Source organism: Sminthopsis crassicaudata, chromosome 4, assembly GCF_048593235.1.
Source record: "Sminthopsis crassicaudata isolate SCR6 chromosome 4, ASM4859323v1, whole genome shotgun sequence".
In the NCBI taxonomy this organism is placed as follows: domain Eukaryota; kingdom Metazoa; phylum Chordata; class Mammalia; order Dasyuromorphia; family Dasyuridae; genus Sminthopsis; species Sminthopsis crassicaudata.
In genome coordinates this window covers 11507809-11525332 of record NC_133620.1, presented here as the reverse complement: position 1 = coordinate 11525332, position 17524 = coordinate 11507809, and the positions used below count along the sequence as shown (strand labels likewise).

The following is a 17524-nucleotide window of genomic DNA, read 5'->3' as shown; positions in this document are numbered from 1 at the left end:
TCTCCCACTGGAAGACAATCTCTTTGAAGGCAGGGGCTGGGTTTTGCCTTTCTTTGCCTCCCTAGCATTTAGCATAACATTGAGCACAATGCTTGGATTCTGGAGCAGACGCTTTACTTGTAACCCCACAAGCACCTTTGGGAGGGGGAAGCTTCCCCAACAGGGAGGGACATCTTTAAACCATACAAGGCTTGCTTTCCACTCAACAGCTTGCCTCCTTTCCAATGGGAGCACTCTGGAGCACCAAGCCCTCACAGTTGAGCTTTTGTTTTATCTTGCCAGAGCCAGGCTTCTGCTTTACTTCCAGTCAATCTCTCAATCTCTCAATCTCTCTCTCTCTCTCTCTCTCTCTCTCTCTCTCTCAATCTCTCTCTCTCTGTCTCTCAATCTCTCTCTCTCTCTCTCTCTCTCTCTCTCCATCTCTCTCTCTCTCTCTCTCTCTCTCTCTCTGTCTCTCTGTCTCTCTCTCTCTTTCTCTCTCTCTCTCTCTCTCACACACACACACATCTTTCCAGCTTTCTTTTACGTGTTTGTTAGTCTCCTTAGAATATAAACTCCTTGAAGACAGGGATCTACCTGGCACAGAGTAAGTACATAATAAATGCTTGTTGACCGATTGTTGGCTCCCCAGAATGGCTCCTGGTACAGAACGATCTTTCATGGATCTACTTACCTCTGCTAGAGTCTTATCTTTCAAGGGGATCTCTCCATTGTAGCAGATCTCCCAGAGGGTTGTCCCGAAACTCCATTTATCAGCTGCCACGCTCAAGTTCTTGGAGTCGTCCACACACTCTGGGGCTATCCATGGAATCCGTTCCACACATTCTAACAAAAAAAAAAAAAAAAAAAAAAAGATTCCCCCTCAAAAACAACATTACAGTTCTTGTTGCTGAAATGAACACCCTGAAACTGACTTGAAAGGTCACAAAAATCCAGGCTCACACCCTGCTTCTGAATCCACAGTGATCATGGATGGGCAGAGCCCCAGTTCTGTTGTCTGAAAACCTGGGAAAATACTCACAGCATTACTATTTCTTCTTCTCCTTCATCTCCTTTGTCTCCTCCTGCTGCTCCTGTTCCCCTTCCTCCTCCTCTTTGTCCTCATCTCCCTCTTCCTTCTTCCCTTCCTCCTCCACCTTCATTCTCCTTCTCCTCTTCCTACTTCCCCTTCTTGTTTTTTCCCTCCTCTTCCTCTTCCTCCTTCACCTTCTCTTTCTCCTTCTCCTCTTCCTCCTTCCCCTTCTTGTTCTTCCCCTCCTCCTCCTTTTCCTCTTCTTCCTCCTTCTCCTCCTTCTTTGACCAATATAATGACCTCAATGACTTTGAAATCACAAAGCACCAACTCCTACATTATCCAGACAAATCCTAAAGGTCGTTCAGTCACCTCCTCATTTTAGAGACCAGGCAACAGAGGCTCAAGGAGCTGAAGTCCCTTGCCCAACATCACGGGGATCAAAATGGCAGAACCCAAGTCCTTTGACTCAAAATCTACCGCAGAAGTCTTGTAAAGTGAGCAGGTTTCTTTAGGTTTAATGTTTTGCATCCACAAGTGTAATTTTGGTGTGGGGCTCTGATGGAAATTTGGTGTCTTCTGGGTAATTTACCATCTTTGAATCTCACCTGGGGAAATCACATAACCAACGTGTGACCTCAGCAAATCTTGAACTCAAGTCTTTCTGATTCCAAGCTCTATCTCTATCCTCTACACTATGCTGCCTCCCATGAGGTAGATGATGTCATATATTCTTATCCCCATTCTACAGATGAGAAAATTGAGGCAAAAGATGTGTTGAAGTCCACGCTTTTTGTTAAATGGCAGAGCTGCAATTTGAACTCAGATCTTTCAATCTTGAACCAATTCCCCTAGGTCCTAACCTAGTGCTCTCAAAAGGAGCTCCTCGAATGCGGCTCTTGTGCCTTTCATTGTATTTGGAAGAGCAGCCGGGATAGCAATGCTTAATACAAAGTTAGTATTTCAAAATGGCTCCTTAAATTGAATTGAATTAATGGAACTGCATTCATATTAATATGTAAACAAAGAATTCAAATTAAATGGAATCAAGCAAATTATTCAAATATATGTGTGCAAACAATTCAAATTGAATTGGATTGAATTAAAATTATTCAAATGAATATATGTATTTATAAATGATTCGAACTGAACTGAACTCAATATTCAATTCTATTATATAATATTTACAAGCAATTCAACTTCAATTAATTGAACTAAATTAGGGGCAAACATGGCAGGGATGTGACCCATTTCGCAGCTTTGTTCTGGGCAGGGTTTTCCCTCAGTTCTGAGCCATCAGGGCAGTCAGTGGGGACTATTTTCAGGGTGAGGCAGCCATCTCCCAACCATAGCCATCACTCTGAGCTTCGTTTGCACTATTTTCTGGGCTTCTGGGCATTTCACGAAGGCCTCTGAGAAGCCACTTGGGAGTGACTGAAAGGATGCATCCACTGGGTCTAGACTTGTTCCTGTCACTCACCGATTTACCATTTCCTCTTATGACATCATTGGGTTTAAAGAGGGATAAGGGAAGCGAGAGCGACTTTCAAACCCAGCAAAGACATGATTCCTGGAGAAGTTGTTGGGGAGCCTTTTTTTGGAGGCATCCCCCACCCACCCCCTGCAAAGGGATAAAACCTAGCTCCTCTCCACGCCCTGATCAGACTGGAGGCAATATTGGGCAGACATACCCTGGCGGGAGAGCACGGTGATGGGGATGCCGGGATCGCTGAGCTTGATGAAGGGGCTGCACTCCCCGTCCAGCCCCTCTCTGGCCAACAGCACATTCTTGGCACACACGTTGCCGTGGACTAAATCTTTGTCCTCCTGCAAAAAGAGAGGGACCCGGGTGAGCCGGCCGGCCACCACGAAGGCTGTTTGCAACTCCCCTGGGAGAGAGGACGTCTCCGGGGAGACTTGGAGTTTTCTAGCTTGACTCTGCTTTGTTTTACATATAGGGTGATGTGGCCCCTCAAGAGTGAAGAAGGGACCCCGAAACTTTAAAACTCCTCGAAGGAGAAATTCTCCTTGGACTCTGCCTCAGTGAGGGAAACAAGATAAACAGCTTCATCCTGTTATCTAGGTGGGATTGGTTCAGTCCTAAGCGAAAGGATTCCAACCCCATGCAATTAAAGATCTTCTATTCAACTCGACCCACCAGCTTCTTTGGCCCGAACCTGCTACATGTTTCTATTCACAACCCGACATCTCAGTTCTCTGGAACTACACCAAAGGAAGCTGGCTCTGTCCCTGGGACCCACCCTTCCCACCACCTTCTTCAGTAGGACTTCATCTTTCTTGGGCAAATTCAGCCAGGATCATGCTGTTACCTGGTCGGTAGGGAAAGAGGGATTTATCCCCTGGCCCCATTCTCTTCCCCTTTGTCTCTTTCCCAGAGTTGCATGACATGACTGACTTCGGCCCCGACTCGGCTCTATACCTGGCACTCAAACGCCTATGCTCAGTTCTGGAGCTGCTTTGGAAGTTCCCCCATAATCCTCCTGGTCAGTCTCTCCTCCTGCCCATCCCCACCATGGAGAGAAACGACCAGATAAAGGGCTTCTGCTCACTGAATGCTTAGGAAGCCAGCTCAGGGTGAGCCCAGTCTGGGTTTGCTCTTACCAAGTAACTCAGTGCGCTGGCCAGCTGTTTGGCCACCTTAAACTTCCAGGGCGTGGTGAGCAGCTCGCTTTTCCGATGCATGAAGAGGTCCAGGGGCCCGAACTCCATGTACTCCTCCACCATGATGTCTGAGGGCATGGGACAACAGGGCGTGACTGTTGGGACCCTGACTGCCCAGCGGGCACAACCCCCACTCTTCCTCCCCAATCTCAAACAACCCCCACCCTCCCCAACCTTAGCCGTCAGAAGCCTCAAGAGCTTATGGACACGGACTCCTTTCAGCCTCATTACAATCCCGTAAGCTAAGGTTGCCTCCCAGAGGGTAAGTGACTCACTCAGGGTCACAAAGCTAGTTAGTGAAAGAGATAGGGCTTGAGCCCAGGTCTTCCTGGCAATCCACTTTTTACACACACTGTTTCCCTGGAGTCCAAGCTGACAGAAGTCTGTGCTGGAGCCCCAGCTTCACTGTTGAGTACCCATAAGACAGCTGGGGCCTCATTTCTCCATATGCAAATTAAGAATAAATAACTCTCTTCCCATAACTCCTGGGGATAGTGGGGGGAGGAAGTTGATATAGATGCAATTGTGGGGAGGAGGAGACAGAGAGAGAGAGAGGGAGGGAAAAAGAGATTCAGAGACAGAGAAAGAAGGAGGAGGAGGAGAGAGTTTCTAGGCACAGACATAGGAGAGAATGTGAGATCCAGTCCCAGCATCCATCTGGGGCTTTTGGTCGCCTTAGAATGTTTCATAAAATCAGAAATTAGGAGGTGGAAAGGACTCAGAGACGAGCTAGTCCAACTTCCTCATTTTACATGGAGGAAACAGGGCCCCAGAGGATAGACCTCTGTCTCTCTCTCTTCTCCCCCCATCTCTGTCTATCAGTCTCTGTCTGTCTCTTCTCCTCCTTGCTCTCTCTCCTCTCCCCTCCTCTCCCTCTCTCCCTCCCCTCTCCCTCTCCCCTCTCCCTCTCCTCCCTCTCTCCCTCCCTCTCTCCCTCCCTCTCTCTCTCTCCCTCCCTCTCTCTCTCTCCTCCCTCCCTCTCTCTCCTTCCCTCCCTCTCTCTCCTTCCCTCTCTCTTTCTTTCTTTCTCTTTCTTTCTTTCTTTCTTTCTTTCTTTCTTTCTTTCTTTCTTTCTTTCTTTCTTTCTTTCTTTCTTTCTTTCTCTTTCTTTCTTTCTTCTTTCTTTCTTTCTTTCTTTCCTTTCTTTTTCTCTCTCTCTCTCTCTCTCTCTCTCTCTCTCTCTCTCTCTCTCTCTCTCCTCTCTCTGTCTCTCTCTCTGTCTCTCTCTCTGTCTCTCTCTGTGTCTCTCTCTGTGTCTCTCTCTCTGTCTCTCTCTCTCTCACACACACACACACACACACACACACACATACACATCCATCATAGCTTACTAGCTCTGCCACCTCATTTTCCAGAAGAGGAAACTGAAATTCTGGGACGTTGAGTGACTCTCCTTGTTAAGCCAGTATCACACACCAAAGGTGGATTTTGAACTCGGGCCCTTTGATTCCAAAGCCTCCCTTCTTTGCTCTGTATGTCATTTGGGGCCTTTTTGTTTTTTCCTGGAACCTCCATTTCCAAACTCACGCTCTTCCCTTCCCCTAACCCAGAAACCACCTCTCATAGCGAAGCTGGGGAGGGGGGGAGAAGGCCAGTCCTTGGTCACACCCATTGCGCCTGAGAAGGAGTGCGACACCCCCCACACCCTCCCCATCTTTCCAGCAAGCTTGGGCCTTGAGGGGGCCCCTCCAGGGCGGGAGCCCCTCCGCAAAAGAGCCAACTCACTTTCCACGTCGCGGACACAGACACCATAGAGGTACACGATGTGCTTGTGGGACACCTGCCTCATCATACTGGCGGCCTCGAAGAAAGCCTGCTGGGAAATTGGAGGGTGGGGATGGGGAGGAGAGATCAGAACACCGGCGGGGGTGGCCACAGCCCCAGGAATTTCCCCCCTCCTCCCCTCCCATCAGTGTCTTGCTTCCCATGATGCCCCCAGCAAGCGCACCCCACATACCCACGTGCAGGACTCAGGGACACACATGTACGCCTAGGCTGCTGCAGACTGAGGCTGCAGTCCGGCTCTGGGACACACGCCTGGCGATGAGACCAAAGGCTTTTCCCAGATGGCCCGGATGGTGAAGGGCCCAGGATGGCCAGGCCCCGACACCAGGGTGTCCTGGGTGGCCAGTGAGGGGGGGACGGCCTGGGGAGTACTTGCCAGAGAAATGTCCCTGTGACTGGGGTCCAAGACCTTGAGGATGACTTTCATTTTTTTCTCGTCGGAGCTGCCTTCATCATCCTTGTAGTCTAGGGTCCCTGAGTAGATCTGGGTCCGAGTGCCTCGTCCCATGTGCTCTCCCTAAACAAAGCCAACGGGACAAAAGAGGGGGCTCAGAGAGCAGGGAGGGTGGGGGGGGTCGGGCCTGGGGGAGAAGCAAGGGCCGATGTGGAGGCGCCCGCCGGGGGCCAAGGGGCATCAGCACTGCTGAGTCCCGTGAAGCCTCAAGAGCGAGCTCACTTGAGGGCGCTGCCAGCTCAGTCAAGGGCACTGGCAGCCTCAAAGAAAACCAAGCCAGCCTGCCTGGACCCACCCAGAGCCACCCAGGGCCTTCCAAATGACAGTGACCAAAGGAACACAACGCTGACCCCATCCGCCTTCCCAAAATGATTCCTGACTCCCATTGCAAGCTGGATGAGGGCGGGCAAAAGGAGGGAACGGGCACTTATCTGTCACCTGCCGCCTGTGTGCTAAGTGCTTTACAAATGTTACCTTTGATCCCCACAACAGCTCCCCCCAGGGGGAATCTTCTATCATCCCCATTTTAAAATCGAAGAAATTGAGATGATCAGAAGGGAAGTGACTTGCTCAGGGTCACACAACTGGCAAATGCCTGAGGCTGAATTTGAAGCCTTGGTTCTGAAGTTTACTATCTGTGTGATCATGGACAAGTTGCTTCCATGCCCTGAGCCTCAATTTCCTCATCTGTAAAATGGGAAGGATTGGACTAAATTACCTCAAAGGTCTCTTTCACCTTTTCCACAGCCTGAGTACTGTGAGCTATTCTCCAAACCTTGCCCCTTCACCTACCATGGCTCACACCTTACCAGTCTTATGCCTTAAGTCACTCTGGCCTTAGGGATGCTAAACGGCACCTGGAGAAAGTGTCCGGCTATAACCTCATCATCAGTCTCCACCAGGAGCCAAGAATCACAGCTAGTAAACATCAGAGGCAGGAATCAAACTAGTCTGGACCCCTACCTATTGCACCATACTGCCCCAGGGGCTTTGCACAGAACAAACAGTCTTTGTGGCCTAATTAACTCTCTGGAAGGAGATAAGAGATCCACTGAGGCTCTGAAAGAGTCATTTCTTCCACATGGATCATTCTCTGGCAAACCAGATTAATTTGGATGGTAGCCTCATTTCTCATCTGCTACCACCCACCGTCTCCTGCCCTGACATCCTTTCAGGTTATTGATTACATGTCCCTTACTTAGGCGGGGCTCGCTGGGGGGTTATGGGAAGTTACATGGCGGCAGCGTCCCAGAAAGGGCTTGGCGGTCGGTGTCATTACCATCCCTGAAATGGCCATTTGGGTCGAGGGGAAGCTTTCCTGCCTTCATGGGCCTGAAGACGCAGCCAACTGAGGATCTATTGGATAAGACTGTTGATGGCACAGATTTTTTCAGGAAGGAGTTTAATGAGAATATCAACCATCCCCAAGACCGCTGGAGGAATCGGCCCAAGGAACATCTGGGAACAGGACGGAGCGGGGCATGTAGGGCGGACTTGAACCCTGCTTTCCTGCCATACTAGTTGGGGTTACTTCAAATATACCACCTGATTTCTCAGGCCTCCAGAGGAGGAAAAGGAGGAAGCTGGATGCTCAACAAAGGGGGTGAGGAATGCGTCAGTCAGTCAGTCAGAGCCAATGAGCAATTATTAAACTCTTATTGTATACCAGGCACTTTGCAAAGAAAGGTTTTAAAAGGTTCTCTGTTCTCGAGGAGCTCACATTCTAATGGAGGAAACACCATGAATATAAATAGACACAAGATCTTGACAGATCACATGGAATCTCAAAGGAACGGCTGCAGCAGATGGAGGGATCTCATTCAGAAGGTGGGGCTGGAGTTCCTCCTTGAAGGAAGGCAGAGAAACTAAGAGGCAGAGATGAGAAGGGACACCATTCCAGGAAGGGGCCTAGGCTCCCACGCTCCAGGACGTCAAAGACCCCTCACTTCATCAGGATGGGTAGTCCCTTCACAAGACTGTTTGCGACTCTTCTAAGATATCAGGTGGTTGTGTTGGAAAAATTAATTCCTTGTAGCCAATCTGCTAATGAGTTGTTGGACGAGGTCTGTTCTACATTGGCCAACACATAGTCTACTGCCAGGCTTCTGCTAGATATTAGTAAGCATTTATTAAGCACCTACTATGTGCTACCTACTGTGCTAAGTGATTTCCAAGTGCTATGTCATGGGATCTTCACAAAAGCCGGGGAAAGTAGGTCCTGTTTCTTTCTCCATTTTATAGCTGAGGAACCTAAGGTAGACAGTCTAAGGGACTGGCAAGTATCTGAGGCAGGATTTGAATTCAGATCTTATCTCCAGTATTCTGCCCTGCCTGTAAGGAGGTGGGGAAGAATGGGAGAAGTGGAGGAAAGGACTCTAGTGGGAACTGAAAGTGAGGAAAAAAATTAAAGTTATCCATCAAGTGTTTGAAGAGTCACAAGCAGGTGCCTCAACTCCTCTCTGGGCAGATGAATTGGGACTTGACCGGCCTCCATCTGCCCGTCCGTTGCCTGTCTCTGTGTCCATCTGTCATCTGTCTGTTTCTCCATTTTCCTTGGAACTGGGAGGCTACATGACCTTGCTACGAGCAGTGCTCCAAAACCCAGGAGACGTAATCTAACTCAACCTTATTCATGGGAACACTTGCGCGTCTCTACCTTCAGAGACGGGTAAGAAGCATGCGCTTAATTCCGAGAAGCCATGTTTTAGGAGGCCCAAGATTCTTGGAACTTCCCCGAATGTCCACATGCTTGTAGCCACTCATTCAATAATTCTACTCTCTCTCCCCTAAGCAAATTAATTAATGACAATCAACAAAGCCAGTTTCTCAGTGGCCCAATTACATAACGGTCAGAGATTTTGAGATATACGAGAGGGAAGGGGGAAGGCCCATTTTGTCCCCAGATTTCTTCCCAAACAGTTCTCATGGAATCACAGAACCCATCTGGACCAATCCATCCTGGCCCAACTCCCTGTGCTCAGCAAGAGCCTTCACTGGAACATCTTTTCTGAAGAGAAATTTCCCTCTGGGGAGAGTTGAATGCATTTGTGGATAATGGATTTTGTTAACAAAACGGGAAGACCAGCTTCATGTGGGGCCCTTATTGCTATGGTGATCCGAACTGGGACAGGGGGAGCACCCTACAGCTGATGTACCAGGGCTGGAGGCAGCTATGGAGCTGAAAGTCAGGAGGCTGGTACACATAGAGGCCAGGCCTAAGAGGAAAGGGAAAATGGAGGACAATCATTTATAGGAAGCATGAGGGAAAAGGAAACACAAAAAGCCGATGGAAAGTGCAAGGTTCCCAGGGAAAAGCTATTGCTTCCTAGGGAAGGGAAGCATTTTGCCCACATTCATACATCTAGTAAATAGCAAATGTAGACTTTCAACCCAGGTTCCAAATCCACCGCTCTTTTTTCATAAATAGGAAAAGTTGTATTTTCTGGCACTCGAGGCAAAGGAATGGAGGTGAGAGCGATGAACAAGGAGTTAGGAGATGTTCAAGTCTAGGCCCGGCTTCAATATTAAATCACTGTGTGATTTTGACCGAAGCTTCCATTCTGAGCTCAGGTTCCTCATCTATAAAATCAGGGACTGAACCACATGACTTCCAAAATGTCTTCCAGCTCTATCATTCTGTGGTCTACGCTGGGCCACGGGGAAGGTCCTTGGCCAAAACCAGTTACCTCGAAGCTAATTCACGTGGATCCAGATCTTCTCCATCTTTTAAGTCTTTGTTAACTAAAGCTCTGAGATCCCAAGTTAACATTTTTTCTCTAAGAAAGATTCCTCAAGAAATCCAGGATAACTTCCCATTGAGCCAGAGGATTCTTTCCAGATTATGACTTCTCACACGACTACGACTTAATTGCAAGCCTAGGCTCATACACGGTGAGTTGGAAGGGATTTCCCACAGCAATAGATCTTCATTATTTTACAAAGAGTTTTCTTTGTCTTAAGTCTGTGAGTAATGACTGGCGCCGGTAAGCTATCAATAAATGCTTTATCGATTTATCTGCCTGGATAGACAAGAAGGGGAGGTATTATCATTTCTATTTTGTAGATATGGAAACTGAGGCTGACAGAAAATCAATGGGGCTGTTTGTGGGGCCAGCTGTGAGAGATAATGTGGGTCAGAAAGATGAAGGTCTTGGATTCAGATCTTGAAAGTGTTAATACTTCTGCGATCTCACTCACACGTGAACATTTGGGCTTTATTTTCCTCATCAGTAAATGAAAGGGCTGGACTCTATGGCCCTCCAGTTCATTCTATCTCTCAATCGATGATCTCATGATCCTTGATACCTGAAGTGTTGACATTTGTTCTTCTAGGATTGGAAAGGGACCAACCTAAGCCGATTTCATTCCAGCAGGAAATAAAACCCTATTGTTCAGTCTGCCACAAGAATAATCTTGAAGGAGGGGAGAGATTCACCCCAAAGCTGATGGAGAGATTGTCCCAGACTGGCGAGGGAAAATGGAGTGAACGTACCTGGATAATGTCTTCCTTGAGAATTCGATGGAAACTCAGCTGGCTCATCGTGTAGACCGGCAGGCACTCCTTGGCCTTCTTGGTGGCCACAAGCAGGTTAGAAATTTCTGGAGAAGATGGAGAACACACACCCATTATATTGGAAAACTGACTTCTAGCTCCATTAGAACCGAAGAAGTCACTCATTTTGTAGGGGACAAAGCAGGAACCATGAAGGACATAAAGTAAAAACAGAAGGTCACGTCCCGGTCTTGGAATATTGAAGAGAATACACATACAGAAAACATATTTATATACACATCAACATGCACATTTATACATTTGTGTGCTTAAAAAACAGTCAAAGCTAAAACAGTTCCTACCCTCAGGGATCTTGCATTCTATTGGACAACAGCCCATGCGTGTGTGTGTGTTTGTGCATATACTCCCATAGCAATGTACATTTATTTGTCATATTTGTATTAATTTATTCTACGTGAGTGTGTGGATACATACCAACATACATATGCATACAGATTCACTGTCTGTGGAGCCACCAAGCCGCCCCTGGGAGCTCACAACAAACCGGCATTTCATCACCAAAACAAAGACTAAAACTCCTCCATGTCAGTGCTTCATCAGCCAGGGCAAGAGCCTTGGGAACTATTTGAGCTTTGACTGTTTTAAACTTTGTTTTTGTATCCCCAGCATCCATCACAGTGCCCGGCAAACAGCAAGTGCTTAATAAATGTTTAAACTGAATTGATTTGCTGAATGCTTAGCAGAACCCACTGTCCCACTCAAAAGGATAAGTACATAAATGGTACTCACTAGGCAATGTCTGTAAGGAGATCCCAGACTCCCAGAATCTCAGGGCTGGAAGGGATTCCAGAGACCACCCTGAACAAGAATCCCCTCTCTAACCTCCCCCACCAGTAGACTCCCAGCCCATGCTCAAGAGATCTTCAGAGAAGGGAATGTACTCACTCTGGGAGGGAGGGAGGGAGGAAGGGAAGGAAGGAGAGAAGGAGGAAGGAGGGGAAGAAGGAAGGAATGAAGAGAGAAAGGAAGGAAGGGAGGGAGGAGGGAGAAAAACAAAGGACAGAAGAAAGGAAGGAAGGAAGGAAGGAAGGAAGGAAGGAAGGAAGGAAGGAAGGAAGGAAGGAAGGAAGGAAGGAAGGAAGGAAGGAAGGAAGGAAGGAAGGAAGGAAGGAAGGAAGGAAGGAAGGGAAAAATCTCCTCACTAACTGTACCTCTCGGTTTCGGCTGGCAGCATTTCTTTAGGACGAAGCTGATATTGTCTGTTTTCAGGATCTGCTTCTTGAGATGGTCCATGAGGCCTCTGAGAGAGGGGAACACTCGATCGGAGCCATGCAGGGAGTATTTGCCCTTCTTCACTTCAATCTGGAAGTTCTTGTACTGTTTCTGGCTCGTTAGCATCTGCTATTGGGAGAATAAGAACCACAGTGTGACTACCCCACCATGTTCAAAGGGACCTGGGAGAAAGGTTTTATCATCTGCAGCTCCTAGCCTCGTGCCTGGGAGTTCTCAGTCACTTGATTTCCCATCTCTTTGCCTTTGCCCTGGCTGTGCCTCATGCCTGGATTGCCATCTCTCCTCATCTCTGCCTCATAGAATCCCTGGTTTCTTCAAGACTAAGCTCAAGCCCTACTTGTTTTCTGCTGAAGCTATTTCCTGCTCCCTTAGTGCCTTCCTCTATATGACTCCCTTCCATCAGCTTGGGTATGTATCTCCTCTCTATCTCTCAGGTCATCTAGATGAGTAGAATGTAAGCCTCCTGAGGACAGAGCTTCACCCATGTGGTGACTGGTGGCACATGGGAAGCACCTAATATATGCTTGTGGTTGCATTAATAAGAGCTGGTTGAATTCAATGGGATGGAAATGACTGATTTCTTTGGGGGTCTGGACCAATGATGTCACTGGTGTGAAGAATTAAAGGTGAGAAAAGTCTCTCTTCAGCCAGATCAGCTTGGGCTCTGCATCTCCCCCTACGGCAAATCTCCTAAGAATCCAAAGCATTGGAACAGCTAAGTGGTACAGTGGTTAGAGCACCTGAAGTCAGGAGGACCTTAACACGTCCTGACTGTGTGACCCTGGGTGAGTCACTTAATCCTAATTACCTCAGCAAAAAAAAAAAAAAAAGAAAAAAATCCAGAGCATCCAGACTTGACTTCTCCCAAAGACAGAGCAGTCAGGGATTCACTGAATCACATAAATTTCCACTAATTTTCCCTCCCAAGACTAATGGACAGGGAGAGTTGCATATGACAAGTCCAAGTACTTCATTAAGCAGAATGAATTGAAAACAAGCGAGCAAACATCTGCCATCCAAGCCAGAATCTGGCTAGTTAATCTGGAAAGAGCACTGATTGGGAACTGCTGGCTTTGGTGCTTCCAAGGCCACTTGGGTCATTTCCTTTCCTCCCAGCCTCTGGCCACTTTCCCTTCCTCTGTGTCTGCTGCCCCAAGGCCTCCGCCCACCAAGCTCGCGCTCCTCCAAACTAGGACATGTTCACTTGCTAGAAAATGCTGTTTCCAATTCATTTTGCCTTAAAGACCAGAGTTCTGCCCCAAGACTTCATTTGGTCCGAGCCCCGGAAGGTCCCTCAAGGCCAAGCATGTCTGGACATTGGACACTCAGCCAAAGAGGCTCTGAACAGACCCCCACCCATGACATCCCAGGCAAGGGCTCATGTTGCCGCTGCTCAAAGACTTCTAGTGGGAGGAAGCCATCACTTCCGCCCATCACGTGTATTCCTTTTTTATTTTATTTCCAAATACACAGCTTTTTATTTTCAAAACATGTGCAGGGATCATTTTCAACATTCACCCTTGCAAAACCTTGCGTTCCAAATTTGCTTCCCTTCCTTTCCCACAATCCCTCCCCTAAGGTGCAAGTAATCCAATATATGTTAAACATGTGCAATTCTACTATCCGTATTTCCACAATTATTGTGCTGCATGAGGAAAATCAGATCCAAAGGGGAAAAATGAGAAAGAAAACCAAATGCATTCCTTTTTTAAAAAGGGTTTTTTGGTGAATTTTGGGTTTTACATCACAGTGATAGAAATAGGATCCCAGATTTGGAACAGAAAGGAAGCTCAAAGGCATCTCGTCCATTTTATAGCTGGGTAAACTGAGGCACAGAGAGGTGGGTGCCTCCTGCCCACCTACTTTTTGTAGACTTTTTTTAATGGCAGGATGAGATCTGCCTCCCTAGAACTTCCCTACAGCACTCCCCTGTGAAAGGAGACCCACTCAGGTCATTTGGTCACCAACTCTCAGAACCAATCTTATGACCATTTCTGTATAGATTGGCTTCTGCCACCCCCACCCCCTTCTATTCCCATCTTCCATGGGTGAGAACAAGGCAGCCCCAGGGCAGCCTCCATCAGAGCTTCCTACTCTTACTAAGCCCCGCACCCCCTGCTGCCTCCCCAAGCTGAGCCAACCAAGAGAAGCTGATGCCTGGGCTGACCTCTGATTTTTCAAAGCAGGTCACGGTCATGAGGATGTTGTCGAAGTCTGTGCAGCTCCAGCGCAGAACGTACATGCCTTCTTCGCTTCCTTCTTGCCTCAGTTTATTGATTGCATACTCAGTGCTGCAGAAAAGGATGGGAGACCAGACATCACATTGAACCACCATATTGAATCTTTGTCCCCCCCTGCCTCTCAGCCACTGTAATGAATCTGCATTCTCCCAGCCGCCATACTGAATCTGCATCCCCCAGCTGCCATATTGAATCTGCATCTCCCAGCTGCCATATTGAATCTGTGTCTCCTAGCTGCCATATTGAATCTGTATCCCCCAGTCGCCATATTGAATCTGCAATCTGCCAGCCGCCATATTGAATCTGCATTCCCCAAGCCGCCATATTGAATCTGCATCTCCCAGCTGCCATATTGAATCTGTATCCCCCAGTCACCATATTGAATCTGCATTCTCCCAACTGCCATATTGAATCTGCATCCTTCCAGTCCCCCATCTCACCCCAGAGATGTCCATGGGCTTTCGAGCTGCTCTCTATTCCCATGATGCCCTTGTTGTTTTCTCATTAGATATTTATCTTTACATTCAATGGATATCTTTGTTTTTATCTCACATTGATTTGAAAATGTACTCCACCACCTCTACCCTACCAGACAAGCCTTTCCTTGGAACAAAGATATAGATTTAAAAGGATATTAAAACTGACCCATTGCCCACTAGGGACAGCATATGACAACATACAACAGCATTCTTCACCCAGAGTCCCCCACCACTCCAGCAGAAGGAAAAAAAGCACATTTTTTCATCCCTTCTGTGAGGTCAAATGCCATCACTATCATTCTTAAGCCATTTTTATTTTAAAACAAGGCAGCCAGAGGCATATAGAAATGGATCTGCCCCAGGTCTCCCCAGCTCAAGAGGAGCATGGCCAAGATTTGGACTCTAATCCTTGATTCCAATGCTAAATGACTTGGCCTAGACCATATAAGCATTTATGTGTCAGACATACTCCTCCTGGTTTTGAGTCCAGTTCTTAATGTTTAACAACCACACCAATTTACAAAGAATAACATGGCAGGGTTGGGGTGAGGGAGCAGTGGGGAGAGGAGTATCTGAAGGCATCTTCCCAACATGGTATCGAAACAAGACCAGAGTATCTTCCCTTACAGTCTACAAGAGTGTGCAGAGCCAGATTGGACCAGCTCATAAGAGCTGATTATTAAATTTTCAGTGTGAGCATTGATATCTTAGAAATCAGCATAAGCTACAAATCAAAATTTGCTTTGTTGTTTAATCGACCGTCTAGATTTAAGAAAGGATGGAGAAAGTGTTGCCACAGATTAACCTGAAAAGTGTTTTTTTGCTCTGAGAGAGCTCGTTAAACATTTACCAAGCCACCATTGCTTGTCAGACCCATGAGCAGACAGGAGAATTTAAGACTTCTCTAATTTTGATTTCCTTTTGGCCTTGTTTGTGGGCTGGACAGCTCACTCATTCTCCTCATGACCTTCACTTTTTCCATTTATAAAAGATCAATTAACTGAATAATTCATTCCCAATCTTGAAGCTCTAAGTCACAAAATTGATCATTCTCATGGTGCCTTAGGGATCCTGGTGGAAACACAAGGGCGTGGTCATCCATTTTAGCTTTTCTTTCCTTCAGGTTAGATCTGTGCTCCTGCCTCCAGAGTACTTGGGAGTGCTTCTATGGCCTACAGACTGGAAGCTTGAAGCCTAAGTTCCAACCTTGGGTTGTGTGAGCAAGGCCCGGCCAGGGACACCCCGAGCGCCCTAGTTTTCTCATCTGTACAGGGACCACAGGTTGGATGGTTTACAGGGTCCTCCTAGCTCTAAATTCCAGCATGGACAAAGGATCAGAAGGAAGAGAGTAGTTGTGGGAAGAATGCTGGGCAGGAAAGCCAGGACACCTGGGATGGGATTTCATCCTCCCACTCCTCAGTTTTGAGGCCGTAATACCCTGAATTCTACACTCAGTTTCTACACTCAGTCCCACACAGCTGCTCAGTTGCCTAATGCTTCTCCACAACAGCTCTCCCATTGTCCCCTTCTCCACGCAGCCTCCACACTAGAGCAGGCCCTCATCCCATTTCCTGGATTACTCCTCTTACATGATCTCCCCACACTGATCTAGCCTTCATCCATCTGCCAAAGGGCAGACCAGGTCACTTTCCTGCTTAATAAACTCCAGTGGCTTCCTATTAATTTTAGAATGAAAGTTATTTTTACATGTAATTGGGGGAATTTTTTTTTCAAAAAGAGTAAAATATAAGCCCTTGTGTTTGTCATTTAAAACTGCATAACTTGGTCCCTCCCAACATTTTGCTATCTTCTTCCATATTATTCCCCATCATCCACTTAGTGATATATTTAGATTTCTCACATAGGATAGGCTGGGGGTGCAGTGAACAGTGTCCTGTACCTGGAATCAATAAGATCTGAGTTCAAATCTGACCCTAGATGTGTATTAACTGGATGCCCTTGAGAATGTCACTTGATTTTAGGGTGCCTCAGTTTCTTCATCAGTAAAATGGGGATAATAATGACACCTGTCTCCTGGGGCTGTTTTGAGAACCAAAACTTCTATTTCATAAACTCAGGCAGCAGAGAGTTTTTTAGTCCCTACTAGGTAAGCATCATGGTGTTATGTATGATAGAAGTTACAGAAAAGAATAAATCAATGATTTAAAAATGATACTCTGAAGCCCAGTATTCTACTGTTGTACCAACCTGCCTCTAAGAACACTCTCATCGCCACTTTACAAAGGAGAGAAGCTTAGAATGCAGTGGAGTGGCTGCTAATATTCACAGCCTTAGAAATTTTGGAGCCAGCCATGGACCCGGGTCATCCAGTGTTTATTCAATGACGCCAATGCTGCAGAGATTGAACTGATTCCCTTAGTTTTACTTCCCATAAGTAGAGCAAACTTAACACCACACACACACACACACACACACACAACTGTTAAAGATTCATCGACATCAAAATGACAAGGAGAGTATATCACTAGAACACCAGCTCATTTTCTTCCCAAGAAAACAGCTCAAAAGGCAATTTAACCAACCAGATTGGACCATGACAGCCATTCTCTATGTTGTGCACGATCAGTGGAGGTGCGACATCCGTGCAGAGGTAATGATGGGCATCTGCCGTGAGCCGGAAATACCCGTCCACTAGAGACACGAAAGACAAGGCTTCCTCGTGGGAAGACAAGCTTAACTCCTGCATGGAGACAAGAGAGAAATGGAATCCAGAGATTACTTCACAGCCCTCAAATCAATTTGTGAAGATATAATCATTATCTTCAATAACACTGGACAAAATGCTTTCAAAAGCTTTTCCTAGGGGAAGAAATCAAAATCACATGGGAACAGGAGGAGGTACATCTCGTCCCTGTCATCCTGTATGCAGCTGGAATCGTCCCAAAGATGCTTTTACTGAACCTGCAGCAAATGAGCCTCCATCTAGAAAATGAACAAAACTGACTCCATCTTGGATCGGTCTTAACAATTAGAGCAAATGAAATGAGCACAAGGATGCTGATAAAGCAAAAATGGCCTTGAATCCAAAACACAAAGAGGGCAGAA

General features: G+C 47.0%; 1 protein-coding gene across 1 annotated transcript in view; it reads right to left on the bottom strand.

The window, feature by feature from the left end:
• The window catches only part of JAK1 (Janus kinase 1), a 136913-nt gene that overhangs the window by 9158 nt on the left and 110231 nt on the right, over positions 1-17524 (bottom strand). Inside the window, 9 exon segments of the mRNA XM_074265742.1 lie at positions 674-825; positions 2704-2839; positions 3635-3762; positions 5420-5507; positions 5856-5996; positions 10426-10532; positions 11658-11847; positions 13907-14030; positions 17002-17159. Of these exon segments, the coding sequence (XP_074121843.1) occupies positions 674-825; positions 2704-2839; positions 3635-3762; positions 5420-5507; positions 5856-5996; positions 10426-10532; positions 11658-11847; positions 13907-14030; positions 17002-17159 (1224 nt within the window).